Source organism: Triturus cristatus, chromosome 10, assembly GCF_964204655.1.
Source record: "Triturus cristatus chromosome 10, aTriCri1.1, whole genome shotgun sequence".
Classification (NCBI taxonomy): domain Eukaryota; kingdom Metazoa; phylum Chordata; class Amphibia; order Caudata; family Salamandridae; genus Triturus; species Triturus cristatus.
In genome coordinates, this window is record NC_140593.1 from 1200782838 (window position 1) to 1200809842 (window position 27005).

Below are 27005 nucleotides of genomic sequence, written 5' to 3' on the forward strand. Positions count from 1 at the left end.
TCATTCAGTTAGAGGGGCCATGGCTTTGGAGGCTCTCTGTGCAGGGGCTCGATTGGATGACCTCTTAAAGGCCGCAGATTGGTCCTTGTTGTCCAGGTTTAAAACTTCCTACTGTTAACCAGTTGGCCATGCTGTTATGTTTGTTATTAATGCACTTTGAACATGCATTATATGAAGCCTCTTTTGTGTGTGATAAATTTGCCGTTTCTCATATCCAGTAGGGAAGGGTAGTCCTTATTGCATTAAGGCAATGAAGGGGAGTATTATCCCACCTCCGTTGCTTTTCTTCACATAGAATGTCTGATTAATAGTCACGCTATTTTTGGATGTTTTCTGTAGTCCCTGGAACGCTTAATCTACCATCAATAGGAAGGCCTGGTCCTGGGGGGGAGTGTCCAGAAAGACTAAATGGACTCTACTTCCTGAACGCTGGATGGAATACCCAAAAGCCAGGGGGACCTGATGTGGTTGATGCTGGGTTTCATAATGCTGTTTTTTATTTTCCTTTTTACTCATGGACTGAGAAAACTTTCCTTTGGGGTCGCTTCGGGAAAAGAGTAATCTATGATCTGTAGAGTCCTATTTATGCCCTGTGGGGCTGATTGTATTTTTTGTCATTTCCTGTTTTCTTTTAGGGAGGGTAATAGTAGCACACTCAGCAGGCTCATGCATACATCACAAGGGACTCCTGCAGGTATTCTTGCGGACAGGTCATGAGGATATATTACTAAGACATTTAAGGGTTGGTTGACGCGTGGGAGCTTTGTCCCTACTCAGTCCACTTTTATGTGACTTATTTTCTGCTCGATTTTTTGAGTTTTCTCTTCCAGGGAGCATAACTGATTCGGATAACAACAAACTGATTTGTAGGTAGCATTTCAGTTGGGACCACCTTGTCATGACTTGCCCCCCAAAAAGTACTTGAGGTGCAGATTACATACAGAGAAAAGCGAAAAACAGTCAATGAGACAATAATGTAGTAAAAATAGGTTTATGGTTACAGAGGTAAACAAAAATTACAGGGAAGTTTTTCATTCACATTTTGCAAATTTCGGAGTCCTCCCTGGAGCGTACTCTTGTTCATTCCTCACTTTCGGTTTTCTAGAGAAAGAAAGAGGTTGTTTTAATTCAGAGAGAAGCGATAACATTTCATTCCCCAACACCCCAGCGAACAGACAACTGGCTATGCGACCTAACAGTGCCTAGGTCGCCACCCACAGTGCGTTTGCAGACAGAAACTAGTCGGCGTGCAAAGTGCACGTCCCTAGATTGTGAGGAGGATTCGTAGATTTGACCCCCCCCCCTTCTGGGAACATCTCCAGGCTTTTTACACAAGTGGCCCAACTTATTAAACAGGAACCATTGCTGGGGTGGCCGCCCCTATGCCTGGTGAAGCTTGTGTGCGCCACTCATTATCAGTTATTTGGTGCCACTCGTTTTATTGTGAGAATCCTGCTCTGGATTCAATGTTTATGAGGAGAAGAGACACATATGTGGGCATGCTGATTCTATTCGATCACAGATGGAAACCACGAGCATTCCTGACGGATCCAGCTCACCTTGCCCCCAACGTCACGGCTCTTGGTCCTGAGTTTATTCACTTGGGATTCAGCAATGTCGGCCCTTTCCTCGGCTTCCTCCAGCTCGTGCTGCACCTTTCTGAATCGAGTCAGATGCGCGTTTACTTGCTCTTCCTAAAGTTAGTAGAAAAACGTATGAGGATATTTCGAATGAACTGAAATAGCTACATTTTATATTTTTCATTTTTTATAAATATAGAACTTTGAAATGTGAACTGGATATTATTCTGTTTTCTGAGACCTCTCCGCCCACTGCCTAATAAAGGGATTAGGAAAGCATGCCGAAAACCCGCCACACTATTTTTGACTTATTTTATTCAAGTTTGTCAGCGCTCGCGATGCCAAAGAGAGTCGCACTTTCACTGTCCACTTGCGCCTTAAATATATCACTTTGGTCCACAATCTTTGGACACCATCCAAGGCGAAGTACAAAGGTCAGACACTGGCCTGTGGTCACTTGGTAGTCAACATCTGCACCATTGCTATCATCTGTGCTCTTCCTCCCCGGTTTGACAAATGCCGACAAGCTCTGGGATCTAGCTTCATTTTCCCCCTTGGATTTACCTCCTTGCGCTACAGGTCTCCTTAGTCATCGCCGTGGTGTGGTTCTGATCGCTCACGAGGGGCTATCATTGGATATCTCGGAGAATGGAAAACCCTCCAAACGTAAAAGCAAATTGGTTGAACAGTTCTTCCATTTAACGTTTGGGGACTGACGTCTGCATAGGCCAGGGATGGGCCTGATAGTGGATCTAAAGTACTACAGACCATGTGTTTAGCAAAATGACTGCAATAGCTGTGGGCAAACACATAAGCAAGTTCTCAAGTAGGTGGTTGGAGGCAGAGAGGGCTTCAAATGCAAACGTCCCTCACAGGAGAGATCATTACAATTTAAATGTGGTTTTGTTTTATGCGCATGTGTGGTTAGCAATTAGCGGCAGGATCTTCTCTTCGAAGCAGATTGATGCCATACACAAGACCGATTGATCAATTACTAATGCCAATAATTTACAACCGAGAATCACCAACTCTTCAGTCGATTGTTGAATGGCGAATACCAGAAACTGTTGTTTTAACTATAACTCAAAATGTGGATGGCGGTGAGTCTTACTCTCCATGCTGTAGCACCCTCTCTGTATCTCACTTTTGAGCAAATACACAGACAACACTATGATCCTGTTCATTATGTAAAGCCCCCACCGACAGGTTTTGGTTTCATTAAGTAAAGAGAGGATTAACTCTGTCTAGGTCTTATTCTAGTGCACAATTTTTAGAAAATAACTTCCCCAACCTACACAACCGAAAATGCAGGACCACTTACTTGTGAATGCCCTATTTTCTATTTCAATACATCTGTGTAGAAATGTGCTCAGTCATTTTTTGGCTAGGGTGCCTTTTGCACAGGATGTCCTTGATTCTCTATCCATGATGACATTAAGCAGAAATTTCTCTATTTGAAAGAGTCTCAGAGGCAGACCTCATGAGTTTTCCCCTGCAGGTACTACATTTTAGGCCAGCTGCCAGCTTTGTCAAACATGAGATTCTATTCCCCTGTGTTTCAGACATTAAAGGGCCTGTGTTCTATTTGGCTGATTTAAGAGGTTGAAGCTAGACTATTTCCAGTCAGATTCCGGAGTCCTTCAAGAATCACATCTGTGCCCCTTGAATTTTGTTGTATGCCGCCCTTCCTGAAGACATCAAATGCTTGCCTGTCCATTAAAGAATAGTAGATGGCCTTGAGCTTTGTCGTACTGCAGGCTCCACAACATAAATACTGTCACTCAGCACTAAAACCACTTGGATGTGTTTTGTTTAAAGTCGCTTGGGGTTTTTCTAATTGAATGTCTTAAAATTAAAAGAAAGGGTGCTGTAGTTTGGACAGTGTCTCACAACAAGATGTCTCTGTCTCATTCCGTTCATTCAAACCTGGGCAAAAATTCTACAGATTTTTCTCAAAATAAAGATGCATGTTGAGGGAAAGTATGATGTGCTACTCACAGACTCTTCTGCCTGCCTCTTGTAGGCTTTAACCTTCAACTGCAGTTTGTCAGCCAGATCCTGAAGTCTCAGAACATTTTTCTTATCTTCTTCAGACTAAAAGTAAAAACACAGAAATATGAGAAAATACATTCAAGATGCTATTAACATATTTACAAGCAAGTGTATACAAAGATGAAAGGTGTAGAAATATTTAATTTAGTTCACTGTATAACTTCACACCTCATTGTTTGCCTCTGTATGCTCCTCTTAATTGCTCAATAATCCATGCATACTATGTGAAATTAAACACATACCTGGTATGCTAGTTCCTTAACTCGCCTCTCGTACTTGCGGACACCCTTAATGGCTTCTACCCCGCGTTTCTGTTCAGCTTCCAGCTCGTTCTCCAGTTCATGGACCTGAAAGTGGAATTGATATGGTTATTTTATTCCATCACTGACCCCTACCTCCAGACCCTAACAATTTGAACTCTGCTTTGTAACTCACTCTGCTCTCCAGTTTCTGGAGCTGCTTCTTCCCTCCCTTCATCGCGAGCTGCTCGGCCTCGTCCAGGCGATGCTGCAGGTCCTTCACGGTCTGCTCCAGGTTCTTCTTCATTCTCTCAAGATGGGCGCTTGTGTCTTGTTCCTTCTTCAGCTCCTCAGCCATTAAAGCAGCCTTTGGGAAAGCATGCATTGTAAAGAATTGTTATCTTGAACGTCATACGCTTACATTAAGTGTTAAAATGGAATCTAAGTTTATACTTAAATTTATGGATGTCTCTTATACATTTAATTAGTGAAAATGCACTAAATATTTAGACTTTTGCAATTTTAACTAGAGCCTTACATCGGTAATGGCCTTCTTGGCTTTTTCCTCAGCATTCCTGGCTTCCTGGATGGCTTCCTCTACTTCATTCTGAATTTGGGTGTTATCACTCTCAAGCTTCTTCTTGGTGTTGATTAGGCTTGTGTTCTTAAGTAGAGATAGAAACAGAATATAGAATGTAACAGGTGCATTATCTTGTATTCGTATATAATGAATGATTTCCCAACAGATAGTAGTACCTGAGAATGCAGAAGCTGCAAACGTTCGCTGGCATCAAGAAGTTCCTGTTCAGCAACTTTGCGAGATCTTTCTGTCTGTTCCAGTGCAGCCCTCATCTCTTCGATTTCCGCCTGCTGTAGGTTGTTTCTGCGTTCAGTGACAGCCACCTGTTCTTTCAAGTCGTCCTGTCCTCTAGTAGCATCATCAAGATGAAGCTGGGCATCCTATTGGGCGCATAGCATTTTTTGTGATACAATGTAAATGTTTTGTATAAAGAGACATAGAAGTGCAGTTTGAGCTTTGGTTAAATATAATACCTTCAGTTGAGCTTGTACATTCCTCAGTTGCTTCTGCGCTTCTGCAGCCTGGCGGTTGGCATGGCTGAGCTGAATCTCTATTTCATTCAGATCTCCTTCCATTTTCTTCTTCAGCCTCAGAGCATCATTCCTGCTTCTGATCTCAGAGTCTAATGTACCCTGCAGAGAATCTACAGATCTCTGGTTGTTCCTCTTCAGCTGTTCAATCTCCTCATCTTTCTCTGCAATCTTCCTGTCCACCTCACCCTTGACCTGGTTGAGCTCAAGTTGGATGCGCAGGATCTTGGCTTCTTCATGTTCCAGAGATCCCTATTATAGCAGGAGGGTAACATCATAAACATTGTAATAAAACTAACCAAACGCAGTACCTCAGTGGAACATATTTAACATTGGCTTTTTTACATACTTCAGCTTCCTCCAAGGCAGCATGGAATTCACTCTTTTCTTGCTCAACCTGTTTCTTTGCTTTTTCCAACTCATGGATGGCCTTTCCGGTTTCCCCAATCTGTTCAGTAAGATCTGAGATCTCCTCTGTTAGAGATATATAAATGATGGCATCAAGTTTCTAAAATCTGACACCAGATTGTGGCAATCATTCTATGTATCTATTATGCTACATTAATGTGGATACTCTTTCACATTTCTTGAACAGATACTTACGTTGCAGGTTCTTGTTTTCACGTTTTAAGGTTTCAAGATGATCCAGAGATTCTTCATAAGCGTTCTTCATCTTGAAGATTTCAGTGCTCATGGAGCGGGCATCCTTTTGAGATGCTTCTAATTCTGCCTGAGCTTCCTCAAACTTCTGTTTCCAGTCTGCCAGGACCTGTCAAAGATAGTTTACATTTTCAACACAAAACATAATTCCAGGAAACACTGGTAGTTTGGTAAGAAGATTTGTGTCAATTTACCTTATCAAAGTTCCTCTGTTTCTTGTCAAGGGATGCAGCAGCACCATTGGCTCTCTCCACATCAACCATGAGATCCTCCACTTCAGACTGCAGTCTCTGCTTGGTCTTTTCCAGAGATGCACACTTGGAATTCACAGCTTCAACCTGTTCTTCGGCATCCTGCAGTCTCTGAGCCAGCTTCTTCCTGTAATTGGGTAAGAAAGCAGAAGTATTATGAATGAGAAAAATCCATCAATTTCACAACCCAAGTATCTCTTGTCTAACGCAACATACTTGGCCTCTTCCAGTTCTTCTGTGCGTTGGATGGCATCTGTTTCATATTTGGTCCTCCATTGGGCAACTTCCCCATTGGCTTTGGACAGAGCGCGCTGGAGCTCAGCCTTGGCTTCCTGCTCCTCCTCATATTGCTCACGGAGCAGATCACAGTCGTGTCGAGCGGATTGCAAGGCGTGTGCCAGGGCATTCTTGGCCTGTAAACAGATTACTTTTGTCAGTGCCTCATCATTATTTATTTTCTGTTTTATCAATAACGTCACTGAATAGGTAGTCTGTGGTCAAACTGTGACTCAGTTAGTTCGTTACCATCCTTTACTGTTCAGTTAGGTCAAGAGCCCCAGGTGTGTTGTTGAATAAACATGAGTGAAAAAGGTCTATGTTTAATATCCTGTCTAACCAATAAGGCAGTGCAGTTGCTACCTAGAAAAGAAAGCGTAAGGCCTGTACTGGGAGTGTATTGAGTTTATTTTTTACAAAATGCTATAAAGAGGATCAAATAGAGATGTTTTACAAATTTAAAAAATTAGGAAAACAATGAGTGGTGTAATAGGTACAAGAGTTGGCAAGTCGGGCATTTTAGAATCATTCTCGTTCTGTGTCTCTTTCACCAGTATAGTTTCACAGCAATAGGACATTTAATTGTACCCTTTCAGTGAAGTAATAATCCAGAGGAAGTGACAAAATGACAAGGACTATAAGAAAGCTTCAGGCACGTATTAAAGATGTGATAATTAAGATTCAATTAATCCACAAAGCCTTGCATTTGAAGCTCCGAATTTGTGAGGGAAAGCATAGGGTGAAAGAGAGGTGTTAACTGTGACCAACTCGAAAATAATTCTTTTGATCCCTGATTTGTTGAAGAGTGTGACAAATTCACGTATATGTGTGTGTAGGGATGGACAGAGCTATAGTTTGAACCACATCTCCATATCTACCTAGATCTATGAAACTCTGTTGTAATGTATTCTACTGATCCATGCTGATCAATAAATTGTTTTGTCTGGCTGGTTTGACTTTGCTCAAGCTCCTGCATAATCGTCTTTCTTTGCAATATTGTTCAGTTACAAGTTAGTATTTTCATGGAATTGATCAATGTTCTGTGGTATAACTTATTTGCATAACAGTTCATCTTGAAACAGGTCAATCAGCTTTGGGTTACATAATATGTACTTTGCTTCCAGTCTTTAACTGTTGATAATCCCAGAATGTGGGATGCTACAGACACCTTTGGTATTCTGATACCACTCTCAGCCTTAGAACATGATGATTCACCCAGCAAAGTGCAGAGAAAATGTCTATGCAAAAACGCAAGATACCTTGGTTTCTTCTTCCAGCTGTCTCTTCAGTTCCTCAGTCTGTTGAGTGAAGGCTTGTTTGCCTCTTGTCAGTTGAGAAATCAAAGACTCTTTTTCTTCCAGCTGACGAGAGAGTTCACCTGATAGGAAACAAAGTGAAATGTTCTGTAACTGTCCTTATTGTTCATGAACGTAGAATAATCGTGAGCCAAGGCTGTGAAATTATGAAGAACGTGAAGTGCATTTTGACACAGAAGGTGAAAATGCCATTGAAAGCGATGCATTTATTTGTTTCCTTTTTAAAAACAAATTGTGTTAGTATTAGGTTAGCCTTGGTTTAACAGTTATTTGCTATTTATTGTCTGAGCAAGACAACACACAATTATGTGAGTTTGATTGAGTTTGGGAAACGCAGGTAGAAGGCTGGCTGAATGGGTCTGGCCATCCTTATTTGCAGTGAAGTTCTGTATTTCATTGTTAAACATCTAATTGTGCTGTGGCTTTGAGTGAAATGTGTATGATATTAAGGTGGACTTTCTGAATATTTTTAAAATGTTGTCTTAAATGTAGCCCGCCACCATTTCATTGAATGTTCTCTGCATGACAAGAGCACGTTTATTATCTATAATTCTTCATTGAGGGCCAGATGGACTAACATTAGTAATAGCGATGCCGAATAGCAATTTTTTTGCGAATCACTATTACTAAAGTACTAAAGTTGTACCTGGCCCTTATTTCCTCAGTATTGATTCAGAGTGGGTTGCAAATAGACCTGCCTCATGAATATTAATGAGGTAGATCGCAACTTGTGACCCGCTATGGTTCGCCGCCATCACAGGGATGGTGGCCTGCTTGAGTCAGAAGACCACCATGTATGTGATTGCTTTTAAATAAAGCAATCTTTTTTTTATGCAGCCCATTTTCATTAAAGGAAAACAGGATGTGTTTAAAAAAAAGTGAAACGATTCATTTTTATTTTTTAAACATTCTCAACGGGGAAGTACTCCCATGGGGACCCATTCCCATTTGCGAATCGGTTACCACCAGCCAGTTAGATTCCCTGTTTGAAAGGGATGCCCCTTCCAGACAGCAATTCTGTTTTTGGTTGCAAACCCAAACTGCGATTAGCTAGTTTCACAGTTTGGTGTTTGTACATTTGAAGAACCAATTTTTCGGTCGCACACAGCCCTATTCTGCAAATCAGGCCATTAGCGGCCAAACAAATGCTTTGTACATGTGGCACTTCACACCTTAATTACCATTTAGGAGTCAATAAAACCATGTTGACCATTTTAAATGAGTCAAACATGCACTGGGAGTAATTTATGATTATATCATGGGTTTTGTCCAGCTATTTCGGGTCACTTTTTTCTGATTAATTAACAGAACTGAATGGATAATAAAATTGGATCAATACTTGTATGAAAGTCTAGGTGTTCATGAAAGTAACATTGTATTATGCAGAATTCTTATTCACATACTGTCTTTCTGTCTTTTTTTACTGTAAATGTTTCCAGAAATTGCAGCTTCCTCTTTCAAACTTTTCAAATTAAATTCATACCATTTTCTGTCTGGAAGCGTGCCTTCTGGGTAGTGAGGTCATTAATGATGCGCTGATGTTCATCATCTTTTGTTTTAACTTCGCTGAGTTGATCTTCCAATAGGCGGCTCAACTTTTCAAGGTTAGCCTGTGGACAAAAGATGCCATTAGTGGTAGAGTAGGTAATCAACTTGTTTCACAACATGTTGCTTCTTACTGACTAAAATAGGTTACCTTGGACTTGGAAACATTCTCCATGTTGCTGGCGAGGTCATCGATTTCCATTTTGTATTCACTCTTTTCTTTCTCCAGCTTTTGTTTGACCCGCTGCAGATTGTCGATCTGTTCCCCAAGTTCTGCAACGCTGTCAGCATGCTTCTTGCGAAGGGCAGCAGCAGTAGCTTCATGCTGTAGAGTGGACTCTTCCAGGTCTCGCCTCAGTTTCTGGAACTCTGCTTCACGCTTCTTGTTCATTTCAATCTGGGCTGAAGTGGCTCCACCAGCTTCTTCCAGTCTCTCACTGATTTCTTCAAGTTCCCTGGAGAGATCGGACCTCTGTTTCTCAACCTTTGCCCGAGCTGCACGCTCTGCTTCAATTTCCTCCTCGAGTTCTTCAATACGAGCCTACAAGTTCATATGGTTTCATTTGTTATTTGACATATTTAAACACAACTGGTCGCTGCAACAGCAAGTCAAATGCTATTTTCAACGAAAGTGTGTACCTGAAGCTCTTTGATTTTTTTCTGCAGCTGGGCACCCAAAGATTGTTCATCCTCAATCTTGCCCAGCAGTTGGCTCAAATCGAAGTCTTTCCTATTGTTTTATAAAAATATGTTTAGTAGAATTTTTAGAGGGGTAATTCCTCTACCAGGTTAACATTCACAGCACATTTGTTTAGCCTTCAGAGGTGAATATGCTATTTTAACAAAACTAAGCACAGAAACAAATTAGCTGATACATTATCTAAACGGTAGTTTTTCTTGTTAACATTTTTACATACACTTAAATATTACTTCTAAAGACACCATGCCTCTTTCTTTACGCCATATTTCGGCAACTAGGTCTCATAAACTCCAACTTCTTTAGCTTTTCTTCGCTTTGCTGTTTTATAAACACGTCTATTAGGATTTCAAGTAGTGCAGTTCCCCTGCCATGTTAACACTCATAGCACATTTGATTAGCCTTCAGAGCTGAATATGATGTTTTAACAGAACAGAGAAGAGAAACGTGTGAGCTTATACATTATTTACAGCTGTTTCTTTCCCCATTAGCATTTTCAAATGTACCTAAATATAACTCATAAAATATATTATAGCTACATGGAGCAGACACCATGCCTCCTTCGTTATACATATTTCGGCAAATTGGTCTCCTAAATACCTACTTCTTCAGTTTTTCATCGCTTTGTTGTTTATCATTCTCAAGATCCATCACAGTTTCCTGGGACAGCTTCAGATCACCTTCAAGCTTCCTCTTGGCCCTCTCCAGGTCCATGCGAAGTTTCTTCTCTTGTTCCAAAGATCCTTCAAGCTGAGGATTTTAAAACAAAGGATATATCATACAATTTTGACTCACACTGACTAGTAAAATGTTCCCCAGATTGCAAAATTCACAGCAATAATAATTTATTGAGTGAGGTTTTTTCACAGGAAACCTTATTCAAATGCATACTTTTAACATTGCATGTTTGCTGAGTGGATTCCACTTGAAATATGCATTTGTCACCGTTTTGCCTACTGCTTTGTGAAGCTGTACCGCTTTAACATAAACCAGTGTCTGTTTCATGTAGCTTAGTCACAGCACACTAAAACTTAAGCTTGATCAGATTCTAACAATTCAGTATTTTGGAGGATTCCAAGAATTCGGATTGACTATACTTCTAGTTGCAAAACTAAGTACGTATAGGTGTTTCATCATGAATAATTCAATTGTTTATAGAAAGCCAATTTTTTAACATTCCAGCGTTAAAAGGTAGTACCTACTCTATGGTTTTGTGAATGAGGTCTCTGTTGTACACTTTCTTTCTTAGTAATTTCACCAGAACCATTCAAATTGTTTGGCATTAAGGACGGGTTAAAATTTCCTCACAGACAAGCTCAATAATGATTGTTAACACTTACATCATCCACTTGCTGTTCCAGCTTTGTTTTGGATTTGGTCAGTGAGCTGACTTTGTCTTCTTCTGCCTGCAGGTCATCCAGGGTCTGCTGATGGGCCTCCTGGAGAGCTTTCTTCTCCTTGGAAACCTTTGAGATGTTTTCATCAAGAGCTGCCATTTCCTCTGTGAGGTTTTTAACCTGGAAACATATAGATAAATAGTTGTTATCTAGAGGGACCTAAAATATTCTTCTGCATTTATGCACCTGTAACATATATATTTCATTGAATAGTTAAAAGTTACCTTATTCTCTGTGGCATGCTTTTCCTTCTCTACTTTGGCGAGAGTCAGCTCAAGGTCATCGATGTCTTTCTTCAGCTCAGAGCATTCATCCTCCAGTTTCCTCTTCTTGGCCGTCAGCTCAGCATTACTTTCCTCCTCATCTTCAAGTCTTTCTGTAAGCTCTTTCACTTTAGCTTCCAGTTGGATTTTATTTTTAATCAGACCTTCACATCTTTCCTCTGCATCTGCCATGTTTTCGCTTTCCTGAATATTTATGGAAAAGTTTTAGTTTCATATATTGTGTTGAAATGTAAGAATTTGTAAGTATTGGATTTTACATACCGACTGAACTTGTAATGCCAGATCGTTCTTCTCCTGCAGAAGGACAACCATTTTCTCCTCCAGTTCTTTCTTTCTTGCTTCAGATTTTACCAGAGCTTCTTTAGTCTTTTCAAACTCTTCTTTCATGTTGGCCATCTCCTTTTCAGTCTCAGCACTCTGCAGAAGTGGCTTAATCTTAAAGTAAAGCTTCATCCATGGCCAAGTTTTGACATTCATGAATGATCTGACGTTGTATTGGATGATAATGATGGCTTCTCTGTTATAGGCAAATAAATTATATTGTAAGGCACAGTGTATCTCACAAACCTGTATTTTATGTATTCACAAAGACTATTTATTAATACCTTCTTTCCATCATTTTCTTGAATTCAACTCTCATAAGGTACCCTCTGCAGGCCGCCTGTGTTCGGGTGATGAGGTCGGCCAGCTTTTCATCTCTCATTTCCTCCAGGGTACCCAAGAGGCCGGCTTTGAAGAACACCTTAAAGTAACAAGAGTATTATTGATAACTGACTTATTCCTCTCAATAAAAGACACACTATCTATGTTTTAATAATGTTTTACCCAATGGGCGGAAATGTTGTGACTTCCTTTCCCGCTGACTTGTTTAATGGAGATATCTAATCACTTATTGTACCATTTGGAATGAACCCATAAAGTTACAAAAATTACATGATTACAACAGGAGTAATGACAACCCTGGCGGGTGGTATTTTTCATAAATCCCTGACAGAAGACACATTCCATAAAATAAGAATTTCTTTCCTGTGCAGATTCAAATTCAGGTCTTTCCCTGGCCTACATCTTGGTTGCCAGAAGAAATAGTCTCTCCTTAGAAAAGGAGACTCTCAATGCACACAACTCAAAATCAGACATTCAAAATGCTGTTCTAAGTCTGTGTTGTTTGCCCGATCCACCACTAGCTTCATAATACCAAGTTAGTTTGTCTATTGAAGCTGGAACATTTTGCATGTTGCCCTGCCCAAATACAAAACGTTTCAGCCAATCTGATTGAGACAATTTTCATATCTGATAAATTTTCAGATGAATAAGACTACTCTTCTCCCCAGAGCATTGTAATGGCTGATGTCTGCTGCTTTGTGCTAGTCATGCCTTCTCTCTGACAGCAGCCACCACCTACACAATAAATATTAGCCCTTAAAGTATTTTGGAGTACGTTTTGCATTTTTATTTAATAACTACATCATTTTGTACCTTAGTGTGTCCAAATCTGTACTGTGTATGGTCAACATCGATGGAACCCAACAGTTTCTCACATCCCTTCTTGCTGTCAATAAACGCACCATCGGGAATAGCACTTGCATTGAGGACTTTGTACCTTAAAAAGAAAACAGTGAAGCTCAAGTATTTTGTAGAGCATGCAATAGTTCAAAGTAGCATTGAGAAAATGGATACCATTATTGTCTTGAGTAATCATTGGTCAGAATGAGATACAAAATTCCTCTAGATAGCCTTGAAAGTTTACATTCCTTGAACTTTCCTATTAGGTAAAGTCACAGTTTGTGTACTTATATTTCATGGATGTGTTAACACTTATTGTAACATTCTAATTACCTCTGTTTGAAATCACCATAGAGGATTCTACTTGGGAATCCCTTTCGGCAAATCCTAATGCCTTCCAAGACACCGTTACATCTCAGCTGGTGGATCAGGAGATGGTTGTCCATAACACCTAGAGGGAAAGACTAAATACATTAGTTGATCATGTTCTCACTAGAGCAACAGCTATCCTGAGTTCAATATTAATGTTGAAACTTTGTACCTGGAGTTTTTGTCTCATTTGGAATGAGACAACGCACAAAGTGGGGGTGAGTGCTTCTTAGGTTGGTCATCAGCTTGCCTAAGTTCTCCTATAGAAGTACAAATATAAATATCTTTTAAATAATATTTTACATAGGATTGAATACCTGAAAATATGGCAAATAACAACAGTGATGATATGGGTTAATATAACGTAAACGCAATAAGTTTATATTTAAGTAGATTCATTATGTTCACTTACTCTGAACAAAGCAGACACTGTCTGGAAAGACCCTCCCTTCTTCTTCTTTCCACCCTTGCCACTAGCAGCAGCAGCTGCAGCTTCTAGGATTTGAAAGTAACAAAAGGAATCCATGAATCAGAAACACTTTAAGTTTTGTGGCATTGTTCACTATTTGCATGCATTGAAGAAGGATATTTACCAGCTTCTGCTGCAGTAGCACTGTAAAGCATGGACAGCACTTTAAGGGAGGACTTCTGGTAAAGCTGGATAACAGATTCATTCAATGGATCCTTGTTCTTCTCCAGCCAGCCAGTGATGTTGTAATCCACAGTACCAGCGTAATGCACCAGGGAGAAGTGAGCTTCAGCCTTTCCTTTGCCTGGCTTGGGTTTCTCAAAGTTCTTGCACTTGCCCATATGCTGGTCGTATAGCTTGTTCTTGAAGGAGGTGTCTGTAGACTTGGGGAACATGCACTCCTCTTCAAGGATGGAGAAGATTCCCATGGGCTGAAAGAAACATAACCATGTGAGACTTGGGTATATGTGTATATGTTATTTTAATACAAACATATGCAGTTTGAACAGTCACCCACCTTCTCAATAAGCTCAATGCAGGCAGCCAAATCCATGCCGAAGTCAATGAACTCCCAGTCAATGCCTTCCTTCTTGTATTCCTCTTGTTCCAAGACGAACATGTGGTGGTTGAAGAACTGCTGCAGTTTCTCGTTGGTGAAGTTGATACACAGCTGCTCCAAGGTGTTGAACTAAAAGATAACACATTTGGTTCTTGATTAGATACTTCTAATGAACTCAGTATCGGGAGGCTTATCTATATCTGCACTAATAGATCTTAAACTTACATCAAAAATCTCAAAGCCGGCAATATCCAGGACACCGATGAAGTACTGCCTGGCTTGCTTGGTGTCCAGCTGCTGGTTGATACGGATCACCATCCACAAGAAGAGCTTCTCATAGACAGACTTGCAGAGTGCACCGATGGAGTTGTACACCTGGTGGATACATAATTACACTTGTAAGCTGAATGCAGCGTGTTTATTTCATAATCTTTTTTAATCAACTGTAGTTTTCTTGAGAAAAGTATGACTAGTGACAATGTAGAGTTACCTGGTTAACAGTCTGGCCCTTGGTGACAAATTCATTGCCGACCTTGACTCTTGGGTAGCACAGCGCTTTCAGCAAGTCAGCGGAGTTCAGACCCATCAGGTATGCAATCTTGTCAGCAACTATGAGTAGAAAACACGTTTATTATTGTGCCAACTATACATTTATACTCTGATTATTAGTGAAGGTGTAGTAGACTCAGCATGTTTTATGTTTTCATAGACATAAAACCTAAAAGATGATCTATCTTTATTGCGTATATGTGCATGTATTACTTCTATAGCGCTAACCTAGCCAAAAGGCAGCAGAGTGTAGTAGCTTTATCCTCATGTATCCACAGAGATGATAATAGATGGACTAGCAATACGGTGCAGTTCTCTTCTTATTGCCCGTTTATTGTTTGTGTGGGCTATATTGGAATAGTTGATTTCAGTGTTACACACATGCAGCAGTTTGGTCAGTATCAACAAAGCCTCTTTCATTCTGTCCTAGGTTTCTGTTGTTCAGTTGCTATGTAAAAGCTGCAGCAGGTTTTGAACATGTACTCAACATCGTGTAGTATCATGTCCACATAGTTCTCCTATCGCTCGCAGAATTATACCCTGAATCCCACCAGGGTGGGGTGTATTTGCTAGTCTTCCCATAAAAATTTGTTGATCACTCACTGAATTAGGTCAAACAGCTGATTAACACTAACACAGAAGTATCAAACATTTGGTATGTAAAGTTTGAAAACCATGAGTTTGAAAGGGAAATCTTTGGAAGAAAAACCAGCATGTTGGGAAAACTTTGAAAATGTTTAAACATTTACAGTATGTTTAATTGAGTCGGAAAAAGAATACATTTTGCGCTAGTGTGTTTTTCAGGGATAGGATTAGGATTAGGATTAGTGTAAGGTTACCTTTAGAATTGAGGCAAATATTAACTTTAGGATAACAAAGGGTAGGAAGATGGTATGCGGTCATAAGGTTTAGGGCTTTGTATTAGGGCGTGAGAAAAGGTGAAGTTTAGGGTTAGAGTTTGGGGTATGTTAGACTTATGAGTAGAGAATAGTGATGGTGTAAAGGGTGAGTAGCATTAGGGTTGGAACTGCGCTGCATTGAATAAATGATTGTTAGTTTCAGTGTTAGGTGATGGTGGCGGGGGCCTTGGGACTTTACGGGATCAGTACGTATCTTGAACAACCAAACTGTCAATCAAATTGCGACACTTTCAAACTTTTGGCCTTCAGCCTAATTGATAATGTCATAGATTACGTTTATTGCTCATTGCTCTCATCTTTGTACAGTCACGGCAATCCATCTCTGTCTACAAATGCTGTCCCTTTGAAATCATATGTTTTGAATGTTGTAGTGAGTTCTTTCAGGGAATGAGGTGCACAGCAGTCCTTACCTTCTGTGCCATCGGGCTCGGCCTGCTCCTCACGCTGTTTCTGCTTGAACTTCATGTTTCCGTGGTGCATGACTGCTCCTGTCAGCTTGTAGATGGCCATCTTCTCATCTTGGTTGAACCCCAGGATATCAATGGCACTCTGTCAAGAAAGGGGAAACGCATTTAGGTTTAAGCCAAAATGAAAAGTGTTTGAAACTAAAGTGTACTCTGCATTGTTCAGGGTGGTTGTTGAAGGATGACTCACATCAGTAGCCAGCAGCTCCTCTACGTCATCAATGCTCTTCACCACAATCTCGCCCTGGCTGATGGAGGGGAAGTCGTAGGGGTTGGTGGTAATCAGGAGCATTTCTTCGAAACAAAACAGTTCCAGGTTAGAGGGGTCTCAGAATGCGAGTGTGGGAATATGCTGAGACTGGCAGGCAAAGTACTTTCTGTTCATAAAAGGATAAACGGCGTTCGCGTCCATAATACTTTGTTTTGGGGTGTTTTAGATTGATCTACTCCATTTCAACATCAAATGGCTAAAAGTCTTTGCATTGGGCTCTGGACATGAGAGACAGAGCTCAGGCGTTTGTTCCGTAATTGGAACTATTGATGCAACCCCCCAACTGATCCTTTCATGTCCTAGAATAAAACGGGCTCCTAGACAGCCTTCCTGTCGTGGGAATGGCATGCTCCTTAAGCTCACATGCTGCAGTCCTATTAATGTGTGGAAGCCAAGGCAGGTCTCTCAGTTTAAGCAGTACCTTAAGAGGACGGGAGCTTTTCTACAAACAGGCGGCAAACTTTAGACAGCAAAATGAGTCCCACTCAGACGTCTGCAGTGAATTCTGAGATTACATTTATTTTAAGAGTTCTCGGTTTTATTGATAGGTTTGGCAACAGTTTGGAGCACAACACAATGTTTCTCCAGTCTGCACCATGATGTCAACAAACAACAAGGCGCTATAAAAAATAAGCTCGAGTTGCTACATTTCAGGTTAATGTATTTGAAACTAAGGGCCTCATTTATCAAAAATTGGCGATGAGCAGCGCCGCAAGTCTTTTTGCAGTGCGGCCCTATGCCAATTTGAAAGGGCAGGAATGCACCGTATTGACGAGATATGGTGCAATCCTGTCCTTTCTGCGCCGGCGCACAATTTTGTGCCTAGCACCAAAGCAGGCACCTGTGCACCATGGTGTAAGGGTGTGCGTTGTTGACGGGATTGTTTTTGTGCAAGAAGTGGCACCTTCCTGCACAAAAACAATCCACAGAGGCATTTTCCTCATTCTATGTGTGCTGCATTTTAGACATGGAAAGAGGAAAAAACGAGGAGAAATGAAAACATTTCTCCTCATTTCTCCTTGTTACTCTTGCTCTGGGGAGGCATAAGGTTTTTGCCACTGCTGCAGGTTTATGTGATTTTGTAGGTCTGGGGCAGCGTCAAAGTCCATGGGTGTTGCGTCGGAACACCAACGGGAACACCCATGGAACGCCTCCGTGACGCAGAGCAATGCCATGCAGTGCTTTGCGCTGTCTTCCCTTACTCCATATCTATGAGGCCACGCATAACCACGAAGGGTGGCTTTTCTGCGTCTTATAGATATGATTGAGAAGCCTGTGCCACCGGAACATCAAAAGAAGTGACGCTGCACAGCGCAGGCCTCTTGCAGATAAGCACCTAATATATTGAGATTCTTTCTCAGGCTGGAGCACTCCACTGGCGGCTATTATTCCTCGTTGCCGAGACCTACGAAGCCTGTTTATTCACTCAATCCTCTTTTATGAATTCCCCACTTACAGAATCCAAGTAACAACCATATGATGTCTTAACAGGGACTAGCATAGATTATGTGACATTCCAAAAGTATGACAATATCACTGAGCTATAGAGTGCACCAACCTGTACGCAGCCCGCCATTATGGCTCTCTGGGGACTTTGGTAAATATCACTCACTGAATGCCAGTTCCAATAATTATTGCTGTTTTACCTCACTTCCTTCTGCATCTCATGTGCTTAAATCCTTACTCCTTACTGTGATGGATGCACATCGACAACCAACATGCAAATCCTGATCATGCATAAGGACAATTGAAGTTCCTATGACCCGCCTCACGGCACTCCTACGACTCCTAGCATAAAGTTCCATTCTCGTCTCACGTCTAGGTCTGGTTTTAAACCATTGCTCCTCTGCTGAGCAGAGAACTGCAAATAACTAATCAAACCTACCCACAAGCTCTGGCTTCTTGTTGGTCATGATCTGGTAGAAGATGTGGTAACTCCTCTCAGCTGACAGCTGGAATGTGACTCTGGACTTTTCCAGCAGGTCTGTAAAAGAGACAAAACAAAAATGTGCTTATATGTACAATGCATTGATGTCATTTGATTATTTAGGGCATCTACATCTAATAAAGAGTAAATGTGAGGCGGTCTCTCCAAAGCACACCAATATACTCAAAGGGTTTAAAGCAGGCCTTACATGTCTCAATATCTGCAGACGCCAGTTTTCCTGTGGTTCCGAAATGGATTCTGATAAATTTACCCTAAACAATAAGTAGACAGTTTAGTGACTTCAGGCTTTCCCAAGGAAGCAATGGACAAGTGAACTGGGAAAAAGAAACAAGCTGTGCTTACAAAGCGAGATGAGTTGTCATTCCTCACGGTCTTGGCGTTGCCGAAGGCTTCCAGCAGCGGGTTGGCCTGGATGATTTGATCTTCCAGAGTTCCCTGAAAAAATCAAGGTTTCAATTGGAATGAGCTCCTCTGACAGATAATGTATGTCACTAACTGCACCTTGCACAGGGATTGCAAAAAACAATTACATCTACAAACCTGCATCTTGTTGGCCATGGCAGGGGAGTCTTTTTTCTTGTCGCCACCAGCAACAGCAATTGTTGCAAAGTACTGGATGACACGCTTGGTGTTCACAGTCTTTCCTGCACCAGATTCTCCACTAGAGAGAAAATCAGAATGATTATTGGAAGCGTACATCGATCACGAGGAACGTGTTATTTACTTCATGCATAAGGATATTCTAGGGATAAGATTTTACTCACGTAATCAGGACAGACTGGTTTTCACGATCTGTTGGTGGAATATTTCAAGGAAATAGATAAGTAAACGTCATTGCACAGCAAAAGAAGAAAGAGCCATGAACATAAATAAAAGAATCAAACTTTACCTGTCAACATGAACTGATAGGCGTTATCAGAGATGGAGAAGATGTGGGGTGGGGCTTCCTGGCGCTTCTTGCCTCTGTAGGCTGCGACCACCTCAGCGTTGTACACCGGCAGCCACTTGTAGGGGTTCACTGTGGCACAGAAGAGACCGGAGTAGGTCTGAAAGGAAAGGGCATGATTAGCCTTGTGTTTTAACTACATAAGTGGTGCTGTTTAAGTAAATATTAGAAGCATTTTTCACATTTCTAGAATGTGTTGCTCTCTCTTGATTTTTCTGGTGCTTTGTATCCCTGTTTTGTGCTGTTCTAAGGGAAGCGCATCATGCTGTGGCTATTAATAGTGGGCTGTGGGATTAGTCCCCGTTGTATGCGCAGCTTAAAAACGGTAGTATGCCTTGGAAAGGATTTTACTAGTGACCGTACTGGGGGCCTGATTGACAAAGGTAAACTTACACCTTTGTGTGAGTTTAGCTTGTAGTGGAATTCACAACAACGTATTTTAATACTAAGTTTATGAGTGCGGAGACACCGCTGTCGGGGTGGAGAACTCTGCTCATAAAAAGATAAAATATGCCATCTTTTTATGTGCAGAGCTTTCTGCCGCGACTGCGGAGTGTCCGCACTCGTGAACTGAGTATTAAAATGCATTTTTGTCATTTCTAAAAACAAACGTAAACACTAGTGTAAGTTTACCTCTGTGAAACCTTTTGTTAAATCCAATAACAGGGACTGAGTCTAACTGGTCAATCTCCAATTTGGTCAGTGTCCAAAATGGTAAATTCGAAATTCACTAAAATGTGTCGATTTTTACCAATGGAAAAAAGTGCCAGATTCCCCTTTAATTCCATGAGAAGCTTTTCAGATATCTCGGGGTCCTCTGAAGATATAGTAATTCATAGCAGCAGCGCGGTTATTGTCCTAAGCGACCCTGAACTGATGAATGTCCTGTGAGCCCCAGCACTGAAAAACGTTTTCCCCTATGAGGAAAGTAAGATATTTTTTCTGCTCACATGAGCCATGAAACCTTGCAGCGGTGTTAAGAGCTGCTGTTCTTAGCTGGTCAGACAAATAACTGTGTGGCATCCATCCAGCCTCAGAGTCGAGCATGGGCACAAAAGCTATGGGCCTCATTTATGGGATTTTAGCGTAGGGCAGCAGAGCAAGGCCCCTTGCTGCGCTGCCCTACGCCAAAGGGAAAGAGCAGACTGCACCATATTTAAGCAGTGTAGTGCATTCCTGCCCGTCCTCCTTGCGCTGGCGCCATTTCGGCAGTCTAGCGCAAACGTAGGGACTCTTGCACCATGCTCCAAAGGTGCCGTTGCAGGCAGGATTGTTTTTGTGCAGGAAGGAGCACCTTCCCACAGAAACATTCCATTGAGGCGTTTTACTCTTTTTATGTGCGCTGAAGACTGCAGCAGACGTGGAAACAGGATAAACTATGATAAATAAACATATTTCTCCTTATATACCTCGCCTCAGGAGGCGTACGGATTTGGTGCTTCTCCAGGTTTACATGGCTTTGTAAAATTTGGGCAACGTCAAACTCCATGGGTGTTGTGTGGGAAAACCCACTGCAACGCCCATGGAACCCCTCCCGGGCGCAGAGTTAGGTGACGCAGCAATTTGCGCTGCGTGGCATTATGATTTATGAGGCCACTCAAAGCCAAGCAGAGAGGCTTTGCGTGGCTTCAAAAATCGGAATGAGAGACCGGCATCACTCATGTACCACTTTACATGGTGCAAAAGGGCCGCAGGCCTCTCAGACATTAGCCTCTTTTAGTTCATACGTGATTGCCATGGAGAAGCATTGGTAGATCCTGACAAAGGTAAGTATCTTTGAAAGGGCGAGGACATGTCTAATATTAAGTTCAACAAGATATGGGGGCTTATTTTCAGGATTTTTGGTTGCCTGGCGCTCCTGTGTCTGCTAAAATTGTTGGCACCAAGCCATATCCACAATTCTCTGGATTACCTGGTACACATCCCACCCATGTGCCTCCCGCTAGCCTCTTCTAATATTCTTTTGACTCTCCAATCTGTATCCTGCGCTGTGGTACTCTGAGTAATGTTTAAGTATGCTCTCATAATAAATCGCTTAGAGAACTCTAAGGTTAAAATATAAGATTAGGTGGACCTGCATAGCTAAAGTGCGCGGAGGAGAAAGTGTTGGCGATAGTATCATAATTATTAGTGTTGGCGTGTGTGTGTGCATGTGGTAGTCGTGTCAAAGAGTTTCCTGTATGAATGAATCTCTAAAAAACATTGGAAACCAAATGGATGTCTTTTGTGATATTAGCAGAGATTGTAGCTGCAAAGATGGACGTGTCTCAAAGAGCTGTGGTCTAGCTTGAATCTTGAGTGGAAGAAAGCCTCTGTGCTTGTTATCCACTGTGGCCACTAGTGGCATTAGCAGTACATGCCACAGTGCAGTTATTGATTGCACAATAGGAATCCACAGGCTTGTGAGAGACAATGTTTATCCGCCAGGGATGTGGGCCTCCCACGTGACTTTCAGAGTGCGAGGGAAGGGTACTGTTTCCCTCCTACAGGTGGCAAGACCAGCGGGTTACCTTCAGGCGTGTGTCAATTGCACACAGTCCTGGGGTGAATCCTGGGCTCTGACGCCCCTCAGTGTCACGGGGTTCTCATTTCTATGGTACTCACGTAGATCATCCAGGCTGCATACCGCTCGGCGAGGTTATACAGCACGGAGGCTTCATTCAGATGGGTCATTATGACCATGTCTTCAATCTTGTCGTACTTGGGAGGATTCTGAGGGTAGACTTGAGTGTCTTTGACAGTCACAGTCTGAAGCAAAAGAGAAGGAAGAGTTAATGCAAGAGACTGGCAGAATCTGTGTGGCTGAAATCTATTCCACTTATTTTTCTTACCCTTCCGTCGTCAGTCTTGACAGTGACTTTGCCACCCTCTCGTGCAGTGATGAAACCTTTGACGTAAAGCTCTTTTTCGTCATCTACGTAGCAGGTGTTCTTGGCATCGAATGGCTTGTTTTGGGCTTCAAGCCGTTCCTTTTCACTCTTCCGGAGGAATTGTGCGGCCTCCCCAAACACGGCCATTTCTGCATCCGAAGCCATGGCTGCAGATGGTTACTAAAAAGACAATGTTTGTAACATTAGGAATATGGCAGAGCGTAGTTAAATGTGCACAGTTATTTATTGATGTGAATTAAATCTATTTCAGCATGTGGCCCTCGCAAGAGTAAGGAACGGCTGCCCTTCCTCAGCCTCCTTTCTTTGTCTTCCCAACAGAAACATCCTTGGGGCTCCTGCAGCAGGCGAACCCTTCTGGGGTACAGTAAACACATAGGAGGGGGCCAGGGCTCGAGTGTCATTCGGTGACGGCCCTGCTGGTTGCCTCTAATATCTGGAGCACCATGGAGGAGAAATCTTCTTTAAATCTATGGGGTCCCGTGACAGTACCCTGTCCATGTCCTGTGGCATCCACTGCTACAACATCCAAAGGGTAGAAGGAACTCCCACACTGTGCGCAATGCGCATGCTCCATTCACCAGAGCCAAGACACCATCTGCAGGTTCCACATGGGCAGCCCCCAACATCTGTATGGAAGCTGCAGAAGCAGAGGGGTAACAGACCTGTAGCACGCCTTCCACTTAGCTAGGACCGGGATCTTTTCAACCCTCTATTCGCAAAGTGCAGCTGCACACTCTGGGCTCGGTGTACTAAAAGAGTTTCATGTGAGCTCACAGATTACACAGCAAAATCTCCCGCCGCAGGGGTGCAGAATGAGAGGCCGGATGAATATTAATTGGGCAGGGCACTGTGAGTGGTCCTCTGTGACAGGAGGATGGTCGCCTCCAGAGAACAGTTAGCCTGTGATTTTGGGAATCGCAGTTTTGCGAGCGCAAAAATATTTTGGACATAGGCTGTCCTTAACGAGTGCACAATTGTTCTGATACAGGTTGAAAATGTTCCCTGCTGGGCCTGCAGGAGTCCCGTCCACTGCCGGCTGGAAGGCAACATCAGAGTCCAGGTCCATGTTGTGTTAGGACAGCGGCCTGTGTGTGGTTTCATACCTGCTCTAAGCCTGTAAACATGCTAAGGTTTTAAAACGTGGTTAGGAATGTACAGACTGCAGGTGCATTTTTAAACAAATCCTCTCCGTGGAACGCCCACCCCCCTCTGTAAAGGGGTCTTTAACTCCTACCCTGCCTTGACTTATAAAAGTGGCCTCAACCTATCAATTGCGCCTTCTGCCGTCCAATCCAGAACCAATCACTGGAGCGGAAGCCTCAGTTCTCCATCAAAAGGATTCTTTAACGGGGCAGTTTTGGACAATGTGACTGCCTACTCTACTGGGCTTACTCATTCATAGTTTGCGTTGCATTTGCCCCAGCCCCCTCTGCTCCGACCACCCGCTCACAACAGGCCAGGATTGTGAATATGCCCACCCTCTATGTTACTACAGGCCCTGACGCCTTGTTCGTCTGTCTGTAGCCTCGGGGCCTGGTCCAGGTTTCATCTGTCCCATAACTGATAAAGAACCCAGTGACTTGCAGACCTGGAGTTACTGCGCTGCAAACTGGTTTCCTGCTGTTACCCGGCCAGGACTACCCTGACTGACAAGGGCCGTGGAGTCCGCTGGGCAGAGCCAGGGAGTTGAAGCCCCGGGGCAATCTGAAGAGATGTAACACATCTTCATGGAGGGTTTATCAGGGACGGGTGCCCTGGAGGGTCGGATAGACTTGACTGAAGCTGTTTTACTGGGAGAAACGGACGTTTTATCTCAGAGACGTTAGTCGCATCAAGCCTGCCCCAGAGACGCCGCCATTTGAATCTGTACATGTGTGTGTATGAACGAGTCATTTTGACAGTGCGTCCCTGTGCGGTCTGATGCCTGTTGTGGCTGCGCTCTTCATTGCGGACAGACAGACAGACAGACAGAAGCATCGGTGCTTCACCGGTGATGGCCAGCGCCGCAAGGCTGCCACGGTCCTCCGGGGAGCCGCGGCCTGCCGCCCTCAGATGTCTGCGGGGTTTCTTAGGGCCCCCTTGTGCTTGGTGATTGGGACCGTAAACCTTCTAATCTGCTGAAGCGGGGCCCCTTGCATCGGTATGGACGTCTTCGAGGGGTCTCACTCAGTCTGGCTGGGTGATACTTACATCTTGAACTGACTGTCTGAAGCTTGAAGGCTTGCGCTTGGGAAGAAGGGAATTCATATCAAACCCTCCATTCCCGTTGACATTTTACTCCCCCCTTCTTCGACCAGCCCCTCCCCAACTCCTATCCCTGAATCTATAGCCATCTGCTGTTTTTTTCCATTTAAATAAATTGTGCCATCAGCCCCATATCAGTTCAACGATGACATTAAATAAGGAAGCCTATGTACTTGAGTTTTCTTCAAGTCGGATCATCGCAGCTAATCAGCTGAGTGTGCATTACTGAGTAGATTTAATTATAGATCGCCATAGCTCCTTCTTTTCGACTGCTTCCTACTTGCAGCCAGAGCCAGGTCAGGTCAGGCGCCGTGGCCTCCTTTCCGTCCCTTCACGCACTCTCATCTCCCCCCTTCATAGGACAGCAGCGCCTCGAGTCAGCACTTCGAGGCGGCCTTCACCTGTTGGGCCGACTGTAGCCTATGGCGGGCAGGCTTTCTCAGGGCCGACCAGCTGGAGCTGGGCCGCCCCCTTCAGTTGGCGTGTGTCAGGAATGAAGGTGGTTAATCACGTCTGGGCTCAGGATTGCTGCGGCCGAGGGGTCGCATGGAGCACTCTAAATGGAGCACAGTGCCTCTCTCTCCCGGACTCACGTTCCTCTAAGCCCCTGTCCTTCCAGCACTCCCACACTCTCTTTTTCAAACTGCTGAGACTGGCCCAGACAGCCCTCTCTCAAGCGCCTAGAAGGTCGGGATGTATCCGCTACTGGGCATTGTATTCATGGGTGTTATGCTAACGATACCTCCTTATCCAATCACAGACCAATGTACCAGTGCATTTCAAAGTAGTGGGTGCCCCCCCCCCCCCCCCCCCCCGGCTTTCCCCCTTCGAGCTCTGGGGCTAGCTTGGGCTTACAGACGGCCGCCTGGCGTTGTACCCCACAGCAGTGATCCCCAACCTGTGGTCCGGGGACCCCTGGGGTCCTTCAGTCTCCTCAGGGGGTCCGCAACTACTTAGAACATTAAGTAATATTACGATTAATAAAGTGAATATAAATAAAGAACCTAAATGTACATTTGAAACGTACTGTAACTGTGAAATAATTTGAAACTGGAGGTTAAGAATGACACAACTATGCTCAGATTGATTGGTGGGAGCGGTGCAGGTTCCAGTAATCATTAAGTGGGGGGGGGGGGGGTCCCCAGAAGTCAAAAGGTTGACCTTACCCATACATGGGTCATGGGCAGGCAAGACTTTGTGGCAGATGCGAGGACCGGAAGAAGAGGCCTTGAGAAGGGCAGGGTCGGTAAGAGCAGTGGCCATTCAAGAAGTCCTTCTGCTGCATGGACACCTTCAGTGGAGGGTGCGAGGCACGCGCTCTGTGCATTGAAGGCCGAGCTCTAGGCGGACTAGATATGCCCTGGGGACCCTGGTTTGCCATTCCAGCCTTGTGACTGTGCCTTTGGGCAGCAGCCATCACCTCATGCACCAGGCGCGCAACACCCATTGGACTCAAAGGGCTTCAGCCTCCCCCGTCGTGTGTGGCAGCCCGGGATGAGACACCTTCCCGGGCAAAAAAGCAGCCGCACCCGAGCAATTTACAGGTCTTTAAAAGACCATTTGCATGTTAATGAGGCCTCGCTGTTGTTTCACCCCTTTCCAAGAGCCCCTGCAGCTCCACTCTGCCTATTGCTTAAAGTTCAGCCCCCCCCGAAATTTTTGCTCAGCCCCCCCCCGAAATTTGGCTCTAGTTGCGCCTCTGTCATGCACACGGTTATATCGCTCAGGTTCACGTGCTCTGTGCATTGAAGGCAGAGGCACACGGTCCTATCGCTCAGGTTCACGTGCTCTGTGCATTGAAGGCCGAGCTCTAGGCGGACTAGATATGCCCTGGGGACCCTGGCTTGCTATTCCAGCCGGTGCCTTTGGGCAGCAGCCATCACCTCATGCACACGGTCATATCGCTCAGGTTGGTGCTGCTGGCAGTGGTATTACTCCTCTGCCCAGTTCGTCTCACGTCACCAATACACCATTGCCAAGCATTGTAATGCTAATCATCCCATAGAACGCAAACGCAGATATCTTCCGGACAGAGTAAGAGAAACGATGCTTGTATTGCCAGCCAGTGCATTTTTTAATGTCCGTTATTATATTCAGTCTTTCCTCCTTGTTTTGAACCTTTTGTTTAAACAGCAAAAAGAAAGAGCCCGTCCTTACCTTTCGATGTTTCTGAAGAAAATACGGCAGACCCCCTGGCCGCTGGAAAGAGAAGAAAACGAGTTAGATGCTTTGCCTTTGTAAGGTTGCTATCAAGAATTGACTTTCCATGCGGCTAATTCGAAGATCCCCCCCCCCCCCCCCGTGCTCTAACAGGAAGAGTCTCAAAATACAATCACCAGGGTTTCTCGCGTTTAGGCGGAGGGTGCATTTTTACACGTAAATACAATTAGGAATTTGCTGCCAAGAGCAAATCTTAACAGTCTTTTTAGTGTTATGTGTCCGCTGATGATAAAAAAACACACAGG

The 27005-nt window shown here is 43.4% G+C and overlaps 1 protein-coding gene across 1 annotated transcript; it reads right to left on the minus strand.

The window, feature by feature from the left end:
- Window positions 1-975: 975 nt before the first annotated feature.
- Window positions 976-26817, minus strand: LOC146797046 (myosin-4-like). The gene is made up of 40 exons (XM_085629652.1): window positions 26698-26817; window positions 22237-22455; window positions 22010-22153; window positions 19349-19505; window positions 19224-19251; window positions 19000-19120; window positions 18802-18894; window positions 18647-18710; window positions 18397-18495; window positions 16431-16534; window positions 16187-16325; window positions 14798-14916; window positions 14533-14682; window positions 14266-14436; window positions 13873-14179; window positions 13692-13774; window positions 13452-13539; window positions 13244-13361; window positions 12884-13007; window positions 12013-12149; window positions 11669-11924; window positions 11348-11590; window positions 11067-11243; window positions 10331-10476; window positions 9669-9759; window positions 9181-9570; window positions 8968-9094; window positions 7428-7546; window positions 6109-6305; window positions 5836-6019; window positions 5585-5750; window positions 5331-5455; window positions 4925-5233; window positions 4628-4831; window positions 4410-4535; window positions 4068-4238; window positions 3875-3979; window positions 3579-3674; window positions 1560-1694; window positions 976-1101 (listed from the first exon to the last, which is right to left on the minus strand). The coding sequence occupies exons 2-40, from the start codon at window positions 22438-22440 to the stop codon at window positions 1081-1083; spliced, it is 5838 nt and encodes a 1945-aa protein (XP_085485778.1). The 5' UTR covers window positions 22441-22455; window positions 26698-26817; the 3' UTR covers window positions 976-1080.
- Window positions 26818-27005: the final 188 nt, after the last annotated feature.